Below are 19493 nucleotides of genomic sequence, written 5' to 3'. Positions count from 1 at the left end.
GAGTCCCCACGGTGTAGATTGGGAAACATACCAAGCTCACGCTGGAGGTTTTAAAAGGCTTTGGCACAGGGCAGAGTGTGGCAAGCCATGTTTACATGTTTACTGCAAAACAACAACAACAACAACAACAACAACAACAACATTTACTGTACAGTCTGACAGTGAGATGTAACTTTCTGCTTTGAGTTGTCTGCTGGTGAACTCAGCGAGTCGGGGGATGATGGCCAGGGCCAACGTGGTCCAAATGGAGAAGTTGTCAAGTCCTGATAGGTAGGTGTGTGTGTGTGTGTGTGTGTGTGTGTGTGTGTGTGTGTGTGTGTGTGTGTGTGTGTGTGTGCGCGCGCGTGTGTGTGCGTGCGTGCGTGTGTGTGCGTGCGTGCGTGCGTGTGTGCGTGCCCTGCATTTTCTATCAGTGACAGCACAAACTGTCAGAGGGATACATGATGTGGCATCAACTAAGGCAGACAGACAGACTAAAATAGTGTCTTGTGTGACAAAGTGTGCCCAACAGTGAGAGAGGATGATCCCCCCCCCACACACACACACACACACACCCCCTCCTCTCTTTTTTTTTTTTTTTTTTTCCAACACCATCCTTCTTACTAGGGTAAATTGTAAGCCAGAGGTGGCGGAAATACGTCAGTCATGTGGGTCTTCTGAAGCTTGACTGTGTCTCTTAATTTCGGATGAAGGGAATGAGAAGGGGGGGAGGAGATTTTAATCACTCCTGTCGCTTTAAGGACACTTATCAAAGCCTTCTTATGCGAATAGAAAATACCACGAGCCAGTGAGCAACTGAGCAGCCAAGGGACGGACTGGAGTGGATTTATAGGAAACTCTACATGATCTGAACTGGAATAGACCGCTTCATCGCCTCATGGAGTTTGGTCGCACACTGGATGCTTGTCTTATTCGGACGGTTCGGATCATTTAGGAAATATTGCGCATAAGTAGCTCTCAGACTTGGGATCCTTTGCCCCTGAAGCGCAGAGAGGAATATGGCTTAAAACTCAACGCGTACGGGATTATTCGCTCACCCGACAGCCACGATCGACACGTACTTGTTCGCCAGGCGTTTTGTTTCGGACGGATAGTATCCCGAGCTCCGTGTTTGACAGCCTTGGATCATGGATCGGGGTGGTGGAAAACAACAACGGGCAGCGACATGATTTCCCTGCGCTGTCTGCGGTATGCAGCGAGGTTAGGCTCTAACGTTGCTTGTTATTATTCCGATGCAACAAAAGTTACAAAGCGAGTGTAATGCGTGGATTTGAACTATTACACCGTTTTGCACCTGCTTTAACGGAGACCGCGTCGACATAGTGCAGATTCGTGACAAAATAAGCGTGTGGATCCGCGTCGCTTTGCGCCCTCTCTGCCGCCTGAGTGGGATACTTGAACATTTGCTTATCGTAATGGAGATTGGGGAGGTTTGTACTCAAGGTCATTGAGTGTTAGAAGGATTTATTTGCGTTGTTATTTACACACACACACAGCGCAATCCGCACGTTATAGCGCAGCCTACAGTTCTCAGTCCAGTGAGTGTGATTTGTTATTAACGCGGTGCAGCGAGCGTTCAGGCTGTGTGGAGTTACATTTCTCTGTTCTGACGCCGCAAGCCTCCTCCAACGACATGGATGGGAAATTGAAACAGGGTCGGAGATGCCGGTCCAAGCGGGAGAGGGTGCGGAGGTTGCGGGAGGCAGACGCCCGCAGCCCCGACCCCAACTCCTCCTGCTCCGACAGGGAGGGACACAGTCCGGGGAGGGACGCCGCCTCCCTGCCCGGTAAAAAGGCGCCGCACCCCGCAGCCGCCGCCAGAGCTCCGCGTCCCCCCCGGCGGAAGAGACGGGAGTCCAGCTCGCAGGAGGAGGATATTATTGATGGATTTGCTATCACCAGTTTCATCAGCCTGGACCGTCTGCAGGTAAGGAGGAACCGGATCATTACCTGTGTGTGTGTGCGCGTGTGCGTGCGTGCGCGCGTGTGTGCTGCATTCTTCATCAGTGGAGTGGTTCTCTGGAGTGGGGTCCTTGAGCCCCCCCCCAGTAACGTGACGACTAGTCTAATTTGTCTCTAATTTACTTGAGATGATGCCAATTACAGACTGGATAAGGATGACTCTTCTAATCAGCTGATAGTGTAGAGCAGAGCCCCCCCCCCCCCCCCTCCGGCCCCCCCATCCCAAGGTGTCCTGATCACTTCTTGGTTTGGGTGTCATCTCAGTGCTAAATCATGAACAGCCTGTTGTGGTACCTGCTGCTGGAGCTGAGCGGGTGTCTGTGTGGAGTCCTTGACATGAAAGTGTGTGACATCCACTGCAGCACACAGCTCTGTGTGCAGAATATTACAAGTTCAAGGCTTTGTGAGTGAGATGTTAATCATTGGCAGCATATGGTGTGTTGAGGAAAACAAACAGGTGCTGCTGCTGTGTCACTAATGTCTTATTGTTTTGTACTCTGATGCACAGTGAGTCACCTGTGCACTTGACATTTTACTCTTTATTTCTTTTATTCTTTATTTATTGCACCCCTCAGCTGTCATGGGCCGATACACCATGTGCTGATAACTTTCTGTCACTGCCGTGTGCTAGTGTGGTGTCAGAGGAAGGCTTTCAGGAAGAAAGCAGGTTCTCCCATGACACCCTCTTATCTCTTTTATCTCATTACGTTGCAAATGACAAATAAAACATTGCTCCCTGAGGGACTTTATGCTGACTGACAAGGCAGGCAGGCCTGTTTTTTTTTTTTTGCTTTTTTTCATGGCTCATTCTGAGAATGCTAGCATTTCTGTAGTTGAAATATAAATCACTAGCTTTAATACACATAGCGAACATATTACAGTCCCACAGAGGTCAGTGTATTTTAAGATGATGACCTCATTTGAAAGCCCATGGATCATACCACAGGCCACCTCATTTCAATGACAACTTCCCGTGCAGGCTTAGCAGTGGTATTAATCAGTCATGATTGACTCTTGCCTCCTACACAGTGCTTAGTCAGTATTGAATGCAGATTTGCAGCAAAATAACCGCATGAAATATAAACCGCCCTCGTATGTAGAGTGGAAGAGTCACTCACTTTGAGCTGATCATCAGTTTGCCACCTGCCATCTGTTGACAGGTTTAACCTGTGCGGGCCATTGGTGGCTATACTGCTGCTCCATTTAGCTTGGCCCCTGAAAGCAGAAGGGAGGAATAAGAGGAAGGGTGTCAGTGTGAAGCAAGTGTAATTAATATAAGATGAATAACAGGCACTGCAGACAACTATGGAAAATAATAAACCTCATGAACTGCTGTTATGACACCATACAGTAGGAGGTTGCAGGATAAACGCCCCTTTTCGTAGCACAGTGAGGCCACGGCGGTGCTTTCCTAAGATAAACTTGTTACATGTCATCACAAGTGCATCAGATGTGTGTCTGCGCCCGTCCTCGTTGATTTGTATGAGCGCCGCGTGCTGTGATGTGTTTTGTGGGAGTTTTTCCGCCCTTTGTGCTACGTGGCTGCCACTTCTGACAGCTGCTGACTGTGAGAGACTTTGAGGATGTCACAGCAGCAAAGTGCCTCTCACTGGCATCTTCTGCTCGCACGCTGGTGTCTCCTCTGCTGTCAAAGCGGTGCCCTGCCCGATTGACTTCTAGGAATGATGTCGTGTGCGTGTGTGTGTGCGTTTGATGCAGTTGGAGGTAATGTTAGTTCACGGGTTTCGCGTTTGTCCTCTCCGCCGTCTGTTTTGTTGTTGCGGAGCAGGTTGTGTTCCTGAAGAGGCTTTTCTTTTGATGCTTTCGCGTACTAAAAACATGCTGCCTCTTTGTGTTTGACTGGGAAATCAAGTTAAATAATTATCCAGTTTTTTTTTTTTGTTTTACACATTCCAGAGCAGTAATAGTGTTCTGACTCAAGTGCTAAATCAATGTTGAATGAACACAGAGAAAACAATGTGTTCTACATAGGAGCTTATGTTTCAAGGCTAAGCAAATGAGGCATGATACAGCTCTATGTGAAATGATACTCACATGCCAGCTACTTGTTGGTAATTGGTCTGATTTGCATGCAAATGGACTGCGCTTATTAAATGATGTTGGTGGATTTGGTACAAGTAAATGAGGGGATCTGCACAGATTTTTATTTTTTTTTGTGCTCTGCCCCTTGATTTCCCTGCATACTCTGTTTACTGTAAGTGACAGCAATAATAACATTTGCTTTCGGTTGATAAGTTGCATCACTGTGGGTGGAATGCAGTCTCTTGAATTGTGTACCCGCTGGAAGCGTCACATGATCGGCCGTGACTCATGCGTTCACCTACTTACTGTATGCTTGAGTGGAGCTCGTGACCTATGCCACCTGTGCTAATTGCTCATCAATTATGAGGAGGACACAGCAGCGTTTGGCCAGGGAATAGCTCTGACCTATTGCATCATGCTCCAGTAAGGCTTGGCGGAGGGTGTGTGCGGTCCTCCTGACCTCTTCGAAGTGACTGATGGCCAGCATGCTACTGTTTATGTCAGGTTTCCAGTCAGACCGCTGTCTCATTAGCATTCTGCCAACATCAATATCCCATCCTCCTCGGGTTCAACATGCCCACATGGCTCATACCAATATTTACTCTATCTTGTTCCTTTTAATCTCTATCTAAGCCTGTCACTGTTCTCTCAAGCACTTCAGGATGTTTCATAAAATCCCTGTCACCTTTGGGTTGCTGTCACCATCATTTGGATTGTTCAATTTCAGGCAGTAACATGTGCACAGTTGCTGTTTGTAAGAGCCTGAGGTTATGGGAGTCCCCCAGAGCACTTTTGACTTTGAACACAATCAGTTGGGTGGTGTTGTTGATATTCCTGCTCCGCGCTGATAGGATCAAGCTCCCTTGATGAAGGCTTAGGCTGTACGGTGGTCTCGCCCTCTCCCGTAACCTGGTTCACTACAGCCGAAAGCAATTTGTAGCCATGGCTGCATTTGATTACGGCGTGTTTATTTGCTTTGAATCCCCCCGTTTCTCATAGGAAAGCCGCTTACTTACCTGTGCAAATCGACTGTGCAAACACAGCCGTGCTGTTTTGTCACGGGCGCCTCATTGTGATTAGAGAAATGTTAGGAGCAATTCAGTGATGATTCAAAGAGAGTGAGCACAGTCAATGCGCTATTGTGGGCTTTTGCAAGGAGAAAGGGAAAACCTAGTATGTCCGGACAGGGTGGTTTTCATATGTCTTTCTTGGAATGAAAATTCAAGTCATCAGTTGCTCTTTCTGGAGATACTGCCTAAAAATCCTTCGAATAAATATGAGAACGATTAAAACCCTCAAATGCCCGAAAGCTGACCTCCTGGAGATAGAAGGTTTTCACCTGACAGCGGCGCTATAAAACAATTACCCACTGCGGCTTAAACCCTCCAGAAGTCTCCCTGTGGGTATCGAACAAGCGAGCAGATAATAAAATGACACAATTATCCTTCTGTCACAGTATTAATAAGATGTTTGATTTGCTCCATTTGCTCTGTGAGTGACGTCGGAGTGGCAAATCCCCTCTCGTTAATCCACAATCCTTCTGTTCATCTGCTTTAACACGAATTTACAGATTTGTTTGGGTTTTTCGTTCCGCAGCATGAGTTTCTAAATTCATTCAAATGGGGATTTAGGTTTAGTTGATTTAGCGATATTACAACAATGTCAAGGGCCGGAAGCCGAAAGGCCAGACGCTGGGACAGAAATGGCTTTCATATATAGAAGCTCTTGATGAGAGCTCCAGTCTGTGCTGCTTGCTCTTTTCCTTGATGGCCCTCTTTTACACAGTTCCTGTATGCTTCTCATCCTCTGCCGTTGGCCACTGAGCAGCTCCAGCATAGCAGTATGGGGAAATGAAGTCCCTTGCCTGAGGGGAGCTTGACAGTAGTTGTTGGGGAAGCTGCGAGTTGCTGCTTCACTTTCTCCACCCATATTTTCCAAGCTGGTGCGTGGATCCAAGCCAGCAACAGTCCAGCCACAAGTAAGCGTCTTTGTGTTTCATCAGGCGCTCTGATGAAGGCCTCAAACTGAGCACCCCTTAGAAATAATTCTGTTTTTTCTTAACCACACTCGCACCTCTAGAGCTCGAGTTCCACCACATTCATTACTGGCCATCTCATTGTTAGCTCCCAGATAGCACCATGTGTTCCTTATTAGCAGTGATTAGTACAGCTGACACTCAGGAGCTTTCCTCTGTCAAGTGATGACACTTCAAGTCAGAACAATACTTGCCAAAGACAGTTAATTAATAAACACCCTGGTAGCGCCTCTGCAGAGTCGCTTTTGATGTCTTCTGAGCTGGAGTTGGTGCTTTAGTGGGTGATACAAACATTTCTGGTAGTTTGCAAATCCCATCTTTTCCTGTTTTTTCCATGTGATCAGCTGTGCGCTTCTGCTCTGGAGGTGTGGACTCTGATTGGCGGGTGTGTAACACTGATCCTCACTCTCAAAGCCAGGGCAGTTGTTGCTGTAGTAAGGCGTCTTGCTTCCATGGTGAGGCAGCAGATTTGTTGCAGGGGTTGCAGCTATCTTGCTTCGAGTTTTGTCTTTCCCCTGACGGTGATAGCGCTGTGCATCATATGCCGGCACTGACAAACAACTCTGGCTTTAATTAACAAGGCAGCCCCCTGAGGCTCCGCTGCTCATTGGCTGACACATCCCACGGAGAGAGCTTTCTTAATGCCAGTGGGATGTCCCCCCGGCCCAGGCTCTCTCTTACTGTCACACACTGTAGGCGACAGCATGGCTGATAAATGCACGGTCACGTTCACAAGCCTGCTCTCTCTCCCACACTCAGACACGGGCTTGAACCTCCACAGTGCATCTGTCCGAGCCATCAACCGCTGACCTAAATATATCCACCAAAGGACGGTTCTCGTGTGCTGGGGAAGTGTGTTCATGTGAATCTGGAAGCATGGCAATCACTTTCTCAGCCTCGTCTGTGACTACAAATATACGCTTGTATGGAGAATTTCCGTGACACCGTGTAAGAGGCAACTGAAACAAATGCGTCAGTTCACAGATTTCCGACAAGTCAAACATGAAAGAGGAGTTGGAGGCCAGCTCAGACAACAGCTGCACACATTGTAGGATGATTAGCAAGCTATTATTTTCATTACTGATGCTCAGTATTTCCTGAATCCTTGATTGATTGTTCGGCCTGTAAAATGTGAGTTAAGTGTGACACATCACAGTTTCCCAGAGCCCAAGTTCATGTCTTTAAATGGCTTTTTGTTTATTCGGTTTGGTTCGGTTATAGAAGATCAACAAGCAAACGCTCATATTTGAGAAGCTGGAACCAGTGATGGACTTACTGATTAAGCAACTAATTGTATCAGCTCTACACTAAGGATGTGAATGTGTAAATGGAGTGTATTCTAACATGCAAAGGCGCTCGGACTGTTATCATATCAAATTTTCAGACTTTAGACTTTAGGATTTGTAGACGAGTGCTGATATGAGTGCAGTTTTTGATGGAATATCTAAACACGAGCAGCAGCATAAGGTATTAAAATTCAGCAAAGACAGCACAAGTGAACAAAAATAGGGTGTAAAAAAGAGCGTGCATTTGATCCCAGCTTTTGGTTATTGCCAGTTTTCAAAGTCAGTGGTACAGACGTTTTAGTCTATAACCAGCCTCAGCAGGCGCCAGGCAGAAAAGAGATGCATCTGTGTGTGTGTGTGTGTGTGTGTGTGTGTGTGTGTGTGTGTGTGTGTGTGTGTGTGTGTGTTTTCTTAATTTCTGCTTCTTTCAGCCTGCAGAACGGGTACATTTTCTGGAGGGTAGTGGCATAAATGCATGCTGGCCCTGAAGGGCCCTTTTTGAAGAGCTGTCACTTGTCTATTTTGAGGTATCACTCCACAGTCTTAATGCACCAGCGCTACAAAACCTCAGAACGAGAGTCTCTTTGTTTTCAGGTAGCATGACTAGTGAGGAATTGCCGAAATTTGCAGACAGAACAACATAGCTGACACATGATAAGTGGCATATGAAAGCACGTGGGTAGCTTGTTGTAGGCACATATATCCATTTCCTGCTTGTCGTCCCGAGCTGTCTTCCATCTTCCTGTCTCGGTGTTTTCATTGCGGTGAATGACAGGATGTAATTATGCTGTGATTAAGATGCTGTCTCCGAGCCTGCGATGGATTAGGAGCTGCACTGTTAGAAGGTTCCCCGGTAATTATCCACTGCTGATTTGTCCCCCCCCCCCCCCCTTTGCCTTTCACAACCCCTCTCTGATTCCTCGACTGCTTGATTAATGCATGTTATTAAACAATGTTAACAAAAGACATTTCATTCGAGCAGTTTGAGAAAAAGAAATTATTTGGAGATAACTATATAGTAATCATATTTGTCATTCAGCCGAGGTATTTTCCAGCCCTGTGATTTTGGTTAATATATAATGCCAAACTTGGCTGCAGAAGCTCCCTATGAATGACTAGCAGACGAGGGCTGTGAAGGATTTACAATAAAAATAATGAAACCTAAATAGAGAGGGCACTCTTTAAGTGGCTCATTAAGTAATGGCTGTTTTCCTTTTCAGCCGTGTCCTTCGCTGACAGAGAGCTCCGAAAGCCTGGCTTGCTTCAACCTTCACATCACTTGAATCCCTTTTCCAGGTCATTTTTTCCAGCCTTGCAGACTCATTCAGCACAAAGGTCCGTTGACTGGTCCGCCTGAGTCGAGTGCCTGTGGGGCAAAGTAATAACACCGATCTTAACAATGCTCTCCTGCGAGCCAAGGTGAATACTTAACAATAAAGTCGTTTGCTTGGCCATGTCACTTATCAAAACAGGGAGAAAAAAAAAAAAAATCTTGTTGAGATGCTTGCAGTCCTTGTGTGTCGCTGGCATTCATTGCGAAAATATCTTGATATTTTCTTGTCGCACTCACCAAATGTACAGAATGTGGTATTGTGAATGCCTGGATGAAGCACAGACCCCCCCCCCCAGAAATGTACTAATCCAAACAATCCCAGCTCAAGCACCGCACATATCTGTTGTTTTACGCACTTAAAGTCATTGAACGGAGTCAAATTTCACCAAGTTTAAGGACAGGTAGAATAAAATACACGTTCAGCATTAAAAAACATCTGACAAAATCTGTAACTGTATTCAAGATCTGAGTTTACATTACACAGTTTAAGACTTTTATAGGCCCTGGGAGGAATAAATTTCAAGTCATCGACACAGCGTGCAGATCGGCCCTCAGCCCATGTGGTCATGTTTTCAAGGAGTGCCTTGTTTTAAAAGGCATGAGTCATGCAGTCGTGACATCGCGCAGAGTCTTGCTGCATGTTTTCTTCATAGATCGCTCTTGGTGTGAAAGCAATTAGCGTTAACAGTTGTTGACATGCTCTTCTGTTACCGACGCTCGCTACCAACACCAGCTCTGAGGGGAATAGTCTTTATAGGCCAAGTGATGCTGACAATAATTGCTCAGCACTCAGCTCCCCGTCTGGAATAAGATACAGTGATATGTTAGTCTGCAATTTATTACAGCTCATTGTTTGTTGATATGTTGATTGTATTTGCAGCATTTAGCCTTTTATATGCGTCTGTGTGTTTATGTGTGGGTTCAGGCAAAGCCAAAAAAGGACTGCTTCAGTTTTTGTGTGATAGCTTTGGCAGCCGTATAACAAACTGTGGCCAAGATAATAGAGCTTAGATAAGAGGGTGGTTATGCAATGTGGAATTTCTCTCTTTCCCGCTGCCACTTCTGCTCTATTCACTGTCTGGATGACATTTGCCTGACAACTCTGGGCTGAGCTGCCACACTCAGTTTTCCTCAGTTGAAATGAAGCACCTTGTCGGCCATCCACACTTTGCTGATGGGATCTGAATGGCTTTGTTTGGCCGCTGGAGGAGTTTGTCATTGTTGATAAAGTAACGCCCTTTCACCTACAGTACATCACTGTATCATGCTGATTATTGCCCTCACCGTCCAGTGAGTAAATCAGCTGGTTAATGTTATCCACTTTGTGATAGCTGTGGTGCAGGCTGAGATCCTTTTAACTGGCTTGATTCTTACAGGGCATTCGTTTTATCCAGAAAATGTACGTTTTGTTTTCATTTGAAAGAGACATTTTGGCTTATTTATTATTAATACATTACCCTCATGCCATCAGTGCACTGACAGAGGAGGATGTATCTGTGCTCGCCCCTCGTCTCCATGCTGGCTGTGAAGCAGTCTGCAGGAAAGCCTGGACAGCCCCTGTGCAGAAATGCCCTCCACATGTCCCACTAAACAAATCTATTTGTTTCTTTATTTTCCAGAATAAAACAGCAGCAGTAGAGTTACAAAGTGCAAACTTGAAATTCTCCTTATTGAATCATAAGTGTGAGATTAACCGCTCTCTAAGAAAGTGTGTGGTTCTTTGATAAAAAGTCGATGGCACGCACACTCTTCTGTAAAGTATAACTTAGTAAAAAACATCGTATCACTGAGCTACTCCAGCAGCAGGTGAAGGCTAAATAGGAATCTGATGGGAAAACTGATAATATGCTGTACGATTTGGATTCTGGGTCAATTTTGGATGAATTCAGCGATGAAGGTGCTGTGGTATGTGCTCAACTGCAATGACAAAGCTTCTTTTTGCTTCAGTTTTGATTCTGATGCGAGGCTCATGGGTATTGTAGTATTCTGGGACATCTGCAATGAACTGGTGGTCATAACATAAACGTATATTATCATATCATCATTATTGGCTAACTCATGGAAGTATCACTTCACAGCATAAATGGAGACAAGGAATGATAAGAGCAACCCATATATGTGAGAATTGTATTAAGATCGAGTTAAAAAAAAAATAAATCCAAGCCTGTTGTTTTAAGCGTCTTAGTCTTATTTTTCTAGGAGCATCAGAAGCAGAAGCAGTTGCAGCAGTGATTTCACTCTGGGTTTCAGTGGAGAATGTCTTGCGGTCTGCATGCTGTTTTAGAGGCTTTGACCCTGCCAAGATTAAATTATAGGGGAAACACTAAACCCGTCTGGATTCTTTATTATCTATTTACTTGGCATGACGAATGTAAATTTTTGACTTAATGTGAATATAGTACGCTGAGTGCTTCCATAAACACGAGCATTGTATTCAGGTCTCCGCATTGGTCAAACCTCTGCTCAGGAAGCAGATTTGAGTCAGTCTGCCCACACGTGGTCTGCATGTATGCATCAGTTTTTAACAGGCTCGACCTGTTGCAGGCTCAGACACTCGTCACATTACCAACCCTCCTCCCTCCCTCCGCGTCCATGAAAGTCAGTGTTGCGGCCGGCTGTGTGCTCAGCAGAGTGAGGGAGGGAGAATGTGTTTGAAATATAATGGGATACATAATAAGACGTGTACCATTGCCTCCACGGTAAAACCTGCAAAGGCAAGACACCCTCCGTCACCTACAGTGAGATCTGGCTGCAGATCTGCCAAAGAAAAGTATTGTCAGACTTTGTCTCCTCTACTCTCTGCCCCCGTCCATGTCCTCACTCCTCTGTCCTCGTGCGCTGTGCAGACAGTCCACGCTGTTCGGGCGCTGACGCCTTATCCCTCTTTCTCTCTTTAGTCTGCAGTTTGTTTACCCGTAGATCAAAGGTAGTAAAATGCATCTGCTCCCTTCTTGCAAACAGGCCACACAGCTCATTTCAGAGAGGCCACTTTGTCAGTGCGTCTGAAACCAGGACAGGCACCTTAGAGCCAGGAGGGCTTTACCCAAGGCGTGGAATGAGATCAAAATTACACAAACACACACACTCACACACATTTGGGGCCCGAGCACAAGGGCAGTTGTTGAGTCAATAAAGAAAACAGGCAGCGTATGAGAGGGAGAGAGCATAAACAGAACTCTGCCAAGCTACTGTTTGCATTCCACATCTCTCGGCTTTGTAGCGTAGCAGCTCCTTTAGCCGGGTGCAGTTCAAACGCCGTGCTATTCATAGCCATGCTGATATTATGATTTGCAGATATGGCCTGCAATTTGGATGTGGATACAGGCCAGTCACTGTCATGATGCAGTTTGTTTTACGCTGCAAAGAGAACATTTGATGCAAGTTTGAATCTGGTTAAAAACAGCAGTTGTAGCGGAAGTATTGAGATCCTGGATGTGAAATTCTAATATATTGAATATTGACACAGGATATTATATATAAGCAGTTCAACTTCACATGTTTTTATCGCATTAGTTTGGCAAGGAATCATTTCTACTGATACAGCTGGTGATTGATGGAGGCATTTGATTGTTGCAGTAAAAGAAAAAACAGTTCTGCGGCTTATTGAATTTAGTTTTTGGTGTAATGAATCAAGGAAGCCTGCACTCAACTTAATGTCCACCGTATAATGTCTCATTATTTAACAGCATAACAGGTTCATGCCAGGACTCCAGTCTGACTTTCAGCCAGGTTCAGAGGGAGTGCACTGAGTCTGTACTTGCTCCTAATGTCTAATCCTCATTAAAGGTTGATGTGTGGCACATGCGTCAGCTCTCTGAGAGGTCTGGCATGAACATCGTCTTCGCTCTCTGTTGGATTTTTGTGGTCATTGTGTCACTCGGCGGCCCGTAGCTTCACATCACGCGCAAACAAAATGTCACACTTCATCGTTAGGGAAAGCTGCAAGGATACCACTCAAAGCTAACTGCGCTCGTTTCTTGAATCTGTGGCTGGAGTTCGTTACCCATCTGCTGTTTTGAATGCTCAGCCGCTGAAAGCTTTGTTTTGTTGGATATCCTGTATAGCCTGACCGAGGTCATTATTATTAATGATATGTTCAGCCTCAGAGGGGATGCCAGTGTTGCCTTGCGTTGAGGATGATATCAGCACCACACGGAGCTGCTCTGCTGTGTGGACGGGAGACAATGAGATGATTTTGATGTCATTTGAAGAAGAAGAGAAGAAAAAAAGACGCGAGGAGGGCAGCTATTTTTCAGCGTCTGGCTTGTTATGTGGCACACTGACGAATGCTTTTTTTTTAAGTCTTAGTCTTAGTCACATTTAGTCAACCTCATCCTGTTCTTTAGTCAAGTTTCAATTGAGTAAAAAAAAAAAAGCAGCCTGTGCATGGTAGTCTTATCTTAGCCAAAGAAAGCCTGAACTATTGTAGTCTTGTTGACATTATATTCTTTTCTAGTCATCAGATTCTATTAAACTTTTCAGTCAATTTTTCAGTTGAGCTCGTCTCGCCAAAACCAATAAGTTTTTTGTCATTTTTTTTTCAAACTTACATAAGATTTTATCTCATCCTTATCTGGTGAGAAGCACAGGTTGAACGATAAAGAGTGCAGCTCGTCTGGTCTGGTGGTCTGATGATATCTGTTTAAGGAACACATCCAGATTCATTTTGAACAGAAACAGCATTTTTAGATGTCCCCAAATATGTGCCAAAATATATCAGTTAGCAAGTTAGCAGCCCCGGTGCTGATTACAGGGTGTCTGGCTTCAGATAGTTAGCTCGCCAGTTTTAGACTGAAGCTTCTACTGCTGCTTTAAATAAACACGCAATCTAGCTGAAACATCAGCATTTCCCATGCAGTTCATACTGCTACAGCACACACACACACACACACACACACACACACACACACACACTTCCAGAGTATAACCGACACTTGGGTTTACCGACACAAACTCATACATACACACACCCACTCACCTCTGTGCTCGGTGTGTGCTGCGATCCGACGCTCGCAGCTCAGGAAACAGAACGGCTGCACTGAAACAAAACATCCTATAATATTTCATCAACGATTTCACTATATGTGGTTAATGAGCTGATGCCCGACCTTAAACTGAACCATCAAGTACTGTCTGCAACATGCCACTCGCTGTTATACGACGAGTGTTAGCTTTTATATGCTAGTGTCTCATTATTGTGACTGTCTCACACATCTGACGCTCTACATAGTTCATAAGCATGCTACTCTCTGCACTGTGATTGCTCATCAACCTCTCGGTGAATGTAGAAGCGTTCTGTCTTAGAATTAAAGCAGATGTTATTATATGAAAATACAACTTACCAGTTTGGATCTTTAAGGCCTCAAACTGATATGAAAGTTTGACACCATTTAAAAAGATTGAACGACATTTAAAATTTCCACCGGGCCACAGCGTGGAGGTGGGACGAGCGTTGCCTATCTGCAGCTATGCAGGAGATGAGCGTCCCCCCCCCCAACATGGAGTCAAATGAGATCCCAACACTTCACAGACACTTTGTTATCAGCCGTTAATGGGACACTTTGTGGGAATGAATACCTTCCCTGTCTTCCAGTCGGCCTTCCCCAAGGCTCACTATCAGTTCTCCAAATGTGCCACTGGTGTGAAGCGAGTATGGGGGGTTGTATTCTAGCTTCCTGCTTAATTGCTTCCTGGCAGCAGAGGCAAGCTTGTTCTCAGTACATAAATCCTCCTATTTTCATTTATCTGCTCCAGGTGTTGATGAAACAATTCCCCCACTGGATAATCATATTTCCCCTTCCCGCCTGCCAAGACGCTGAGAGGGAGATGGAGGCAACCTGCCCCCCTCCCCCTCCTACCCATCGCACACACTAACACTCACACACACCACGAGGCCTCTGTGTATGTGTGTGAATTGCTCTCCTTGGCGTTTCAATTTGCACAATAATACAAGAGGTGGAAAAGGGATACACACACTGACAGGCTACACCAAAGGGGTGGTGGGTGTCACCGTGTGTGTATACGTGTATGTGAAAGGTGGTGCCACCCAGAACAGAGCAACTTGTTAATTTGTCATACGTATAATGAGTGAGTCAACCAATCAGGAAGCGTGCAAAGCCAGCTTGTCAATCAGTCGCTCAGGCAGACACCAATCAGCCAGTCTGCTCGCTAGTTAGTAAATCAGTCAGATAATTAGAAAGTTCTGAAGTCAGTCAGCAACATCGTCATCACATGCTCTCTGCGGAGGAAAATAATGGTTGCATTTGAAAGATTTGATCAGAATTTCACAGGAAGTGCACCTCAAAATGAAAGCTCTACATTTATGACTCCATCATGTGACTTTTTTCCCTTAATAAACCCGTTCAGATAACACAGAAGAAGCCAATCAGTGCTTTGAGCACGAGCTCTTGATTTGTGTGTTGCACCTGCCTCTCCCCATCATTTTCTCCTCTTCTGTCGACTGATATGGCATAAAGCCGTGTTTTATGACTGGCAGAACAAGCCCGTATTTCTAGTAGCTGCCAGTCATTTTGGTAGCCTGTGGCATTGCCTTTATCAGTTCTGAAGCCTATAAATGTAACTGAGGGTCACATACCTCTGGAGGCCTCTCCAAGCCTCTGTAGCTGCAGGCAGGAATGTTAAAACCAAGGGCAGGCTCAGTTGTGTCTGTGCTGTCGTTGAATAGAGATATACAGCTGTGGATCTATGTAAAGGTACAGCATGCCTCCCTGCAGCACTTTATTTATGAGAAAAGGCATGCCCATGTATTGTTTTTGAACACAGTGGTGTGCCATCATATTGTGTTATGATTTAAGGGACAGCAAGACGAAGATGTTAATCTTGTTGACCTTGTTAGCGTGAAGGTGTATCCTTCTGCCCTGCCTCAGATTGTTGACAGGAAGGTCAAAGTGTGGGCCAACACCTGTAAATCTGGAAGGGAATCAGCTTTCCTAAGAGCACTTCAGCAGCAAGCTACCGACTTGACATTGTGACATGCTCTGGACTGTCTTTAACAGCTCCAGTCTTACTTATTGGCCTTGCAACCAGATCCAAGACAGGAATCTCCAGCAGACAAAAGGGCCAAAGTGAGCTAATGTGTGTTTTTGGGACCTTCAGCAAAAACTGCAGGCATTGTTTGCAGTAGAAGGCACAATGGTGTTTCTGTTCAAAAGCAGCACAAGTGAAAGCTTGTCAGAGCTGAGGAAAGTGAGGGCGAAAAGACAGAGGGGGAGAGAAAAAGCACGTGTTCACAAAAGCAACCTGTTAGATTGCTGGCTCTGCTTATTTAACCTGCGAGGCACTGCTGTCGAGTCAACAGTGTGGAGTTTGGGCAGTTGTCAGCACTTGTTGTTTCTGTAACTTTCTAGTTCCCTTTCTTTGTGTCTTTCTTCTCGCTCTTAATGGAAAAAGAACCCTGAAATCATAGTTTGTTCTAATGGGTTTTTTGGACTTCGGTTGACCTCTCGCTAAAGATTGTCTCTGCTGCACTGTTCAGTTCACCAGCTGGCTGTGGGAAGCCCTTCATGAAATTGGATCCTTATGTGGCATTTGAACAGATTCCACACAACTTTGCATTAAGCTTGCCTCTTTTCTTTGTGTCCACTGAAGGTGCGTAGACCCTGTTGCTTTTGGCCTTTTCATCAGTTTTTCTTGCGGCCGCAGTCTTTTACCGCTCATATAACATACTGGCCCATATTTTCCAGACATTGGCACATGAATAGTGGTCAGTCCGGCAAAATGTTTTCAGTTGGATACAGTTCCTCTTGCACTGCCATCAGTGCAGACTTCAAGCCACCTCTGCTACACTTCAGCCTTTTCATGGCTCAACAATGTCCAAACAGGACGCTGCTGTTTGCTGCACCATCATATTATGTTTTCCACATTGTTCAGAAAGAGACCAGATCACTGCTACTGTTAGCTCACCTGCTGCTCCGTCTGTTTTGTCCAGGCTCCGACACCATCCCTTGTAGCGACTTTGTTGGAAGACTGATGACAAATCCTATTCCCCTTCTTCGTTCCCTTGAAAAGAACATTTTGAACACATGAAAACACTTGGCAAAATTAACAAGTAGAGGCATAAAATGCTCGACTCCCCGGCCTTAGACCTTTTATGTCTTGCTCTTTGGTATAAATCCTCACAGACCGGCTGGGTTGGTAAAACTGGCGTCACGTTAAATGGTGTCTGCTGTTATCGTCAACAGTTTTGGCCACCCGTGAGCATGCAAAGCTGCCTCATTTGCGTTCAGTTCCACTTGGTATGAAAAATACAAACAGTTTACTGATTCATCGGGCAGGAATTTAGCACGGCATCACAGTATCTTTGTGTGTGTGTGTGTGTGTGTGTGTGTGTGTGTGTGTGTGTGTGTGTTTCTGGAAGCTATGTAAAATAAGGAAATCCTGATTCAAGCAGTTGGGCAGTTGTAGTCAATATAGTGGTTTCAGTTTAGCTTTAGTGGATTAATTCTTAGAATGACCAAAATCTGGACAGGAACCAGCCGAGGCTGCATGAGCAGACTCTCCTGTGGTGGAAATGCTGCCTGGTTTCTTTACTGCTTGTGTTTGCGGTGGGTCTGAGAGGCAGCCTGTCAAAGTTAATCAGCCTACAACGAGCGGCTAAAAACAGACATCCTGGCTGTAATGTGGTTCACACACACACACACACACACACACACACACACACACAAAGAGGCAGACAAACATGTAGCCTCTCAAGTATATGTTGATGCTCACATACCACATGTGCATAAAAGAAAAAAAGTGCTGTGAAAAGAATTTTCTTCCGCCGGCAAGTCATTAATGGAGGCTTGGTTAATGGTGACTCTGACTGAACCTGCATATATGCAATGCTGAGCTACAGTCTTTGAGCTCGAGCTTCAATGGGATTGGATGCCTGAAGACATTTATTCAAAAAAGATGAACTGTTGATCCTCCTCACTTCCCCCCAGTTCCTCTCTGTAGTGCAGTGTCGCTAGCAGAGGGGGAAGAAAGAGAAGGAAAAATTTTTCCTGCCTGGCTCTTATTACTTACTGTGCCTACCAGAAGGTACTAAATTTGATTCTAGTGCAAACTAGAGTAAAGCTTTCTAGTAAGTCTGGACAATGAAAGGAGGCACTTGAACAAATTTGTCTTCTTCAGCAAAGTCAAGCTTCTTGGGAAATGCAGTCTATGACTAATTGGCATTGGATATTGTAGCACCCAAATCTTAATGATTTAGGTGATCCCCTGACTTTACCTTTAGCACCACCATCAGGTCGTTTTTTTGTTTTTTTTTTTTTTTTGGTTTTTAGCAGATTACCATGAAATTTAGTACAGATATCCATGGCCTAGGATGGATTCTAATGGCTTTACTGTACTTTGTGTATTGTTAATGAGGAAAATGTTTGTGTGCTAACATGCAAAAAATAAAGCCTGAGCATGTTGCCCTGATAGTGTCAGCATTTAGCACTGCTTTAGTGCAGCCTCACAGAGCTGCTAAAGGGTAACAACACCCCTCAAACCCAGCCGGAACCCTCTCTCCAAGCTTATTCGACACATGATCTGTATTAACAAAGTATGGCAACAAAAATATGTGTTTACATCTTTAGTGCCAAATTGAAAAAGTTTCTAAATACTTGTAACCTGGGACCAAGTGTGTTTGTACAGTATCTGTGTGTGTGTTTGGGTATGTAATGGACCTTCTCCATGAGGACACCCTCAGCTCCAGAAAAACAACCATTCCCCAATTTATGAAATGTCTCCTTGCGCTGCTGTTAATCAGCCTCTAATTGGTATGCAGGACAGGCAGGGGGAACACTGGCATCAGCCCACGCACGTAGGGGCATAACAGAGAATTGCACCCGTATAGAAATACCAGCAGAGGAGATACGGTGGGCCAATGCAATATGCAGATGCAGAGCCAGTAATAATGAAAACAATAATGAGAAGCATCATAATAATAGCTAGGAGTCACTCTGTGGACAATCAAACCTCTGTCAAGGCTGAATAATTACAGTGTGCTTGTTTATTATTTGTCATCTGTATTTCATTGTCCAACACAATATAAGCATGAATTCCAAGCTGTTTATAAAGTATCTTTGATAGTGGATTTTCCTCGTCACAGCAAAAGGAACCATGATTTGTATAATGCAAAAATCTTAGTTATGTATTGTCACTAAAAATACTTTTGGGTCAAGTCTTTCCAGCTTTCTTGGAGCAGCTGATTAGAGTTTACAGATGTATTGTATAGACATAGATTTTGATAGAATTCAGATTGTTGTGATGGTTTCAAATCAAGTCCCTACATGGTTGATAAAGGTGCCCCACAAGGATCACTCGTTGCCCCCATGTTACTGACTATATACATCAATGATATTTATTTCCGACGGAGCACTGCAGTGTTCGTTGTTATGCCGATGATACCATTGTGTTTGTATTGGACACTGCAAACCAGGCCTTCTCCAGGTTACAGTCTGCTTTTGGTGACCTCTTTTACTTCTTTAAAGCCTGTTCTTACCTGTAAAAAAAGAGTAAAAAATAAAAGGCATCTCACTGGAGCACAGTGCTTTGAGCTTCTTTCTCTGAACTCATGTCGAACAAGTTGCTCAAAAACAGAAAATTCAAATAGGATTTTTGTAAAATCCAAACACTGTCTGCGCTGGATGAGTGGAATATCCTGTATGCTCATGCTACAGTCACTACCCACAAACCACTGGGGCTTATTTAGTTCCTCTAAATTTTCTTTCATTCATTGCTATTGAAGATAAATACAACTGACATCCTTCATTGAGTTGAAAGTGAACGACCACAACACATCTATGTTACTTTAAGAGTCTTTTTTAATAATGCTGAGTGTGAA

General features: G+C 44.7%; 1 protein-coding gene across 9 annotated transcripts in view; it reads left to right on the top strand.

Annotated features, from left to right (window-relative positions):
• Positions 1-609: 609 nt before the first annotated feature.
• Positions 610-19493, top strand: part of fbrsl1 (fibrosin-like 1) — a 268866-nt gene continuing 249982 nt past the window's right edge. For all 9 annotated transcript variants that reach the window (XM_076730320.1, XM_076730319.1, XM_076730324.1 and 6 more), the window contains exon 1: positions 610-1927. In XM_076730320.1, the coding sequence (XP_076586435.1) occupies positions 1634-1927 (294 nt within the window). In that variant the 5' untranslated portion in view covers positions 610-1633. The remainder of the gene's footprint in view (positions 1928-19493) is intronic.

Source organism: Chaetodon auriga, chromosome 5 (assembly GCF_051107435.1).
Source record: "Chaetodon auriga isolate fChaAug3 chromosome 5, fChaAug3.hap1, whole genome shotgun sequence".
NCBI lineage: Eukaryota > Metazoa > Chordata > Actinopteri > Chaetodontiformes > Chaetodontidae > Chaetodon > Chaetodon auriga.
This window is presented reverse-complemented; position numbering and strand designations above follow the sequence as displayed.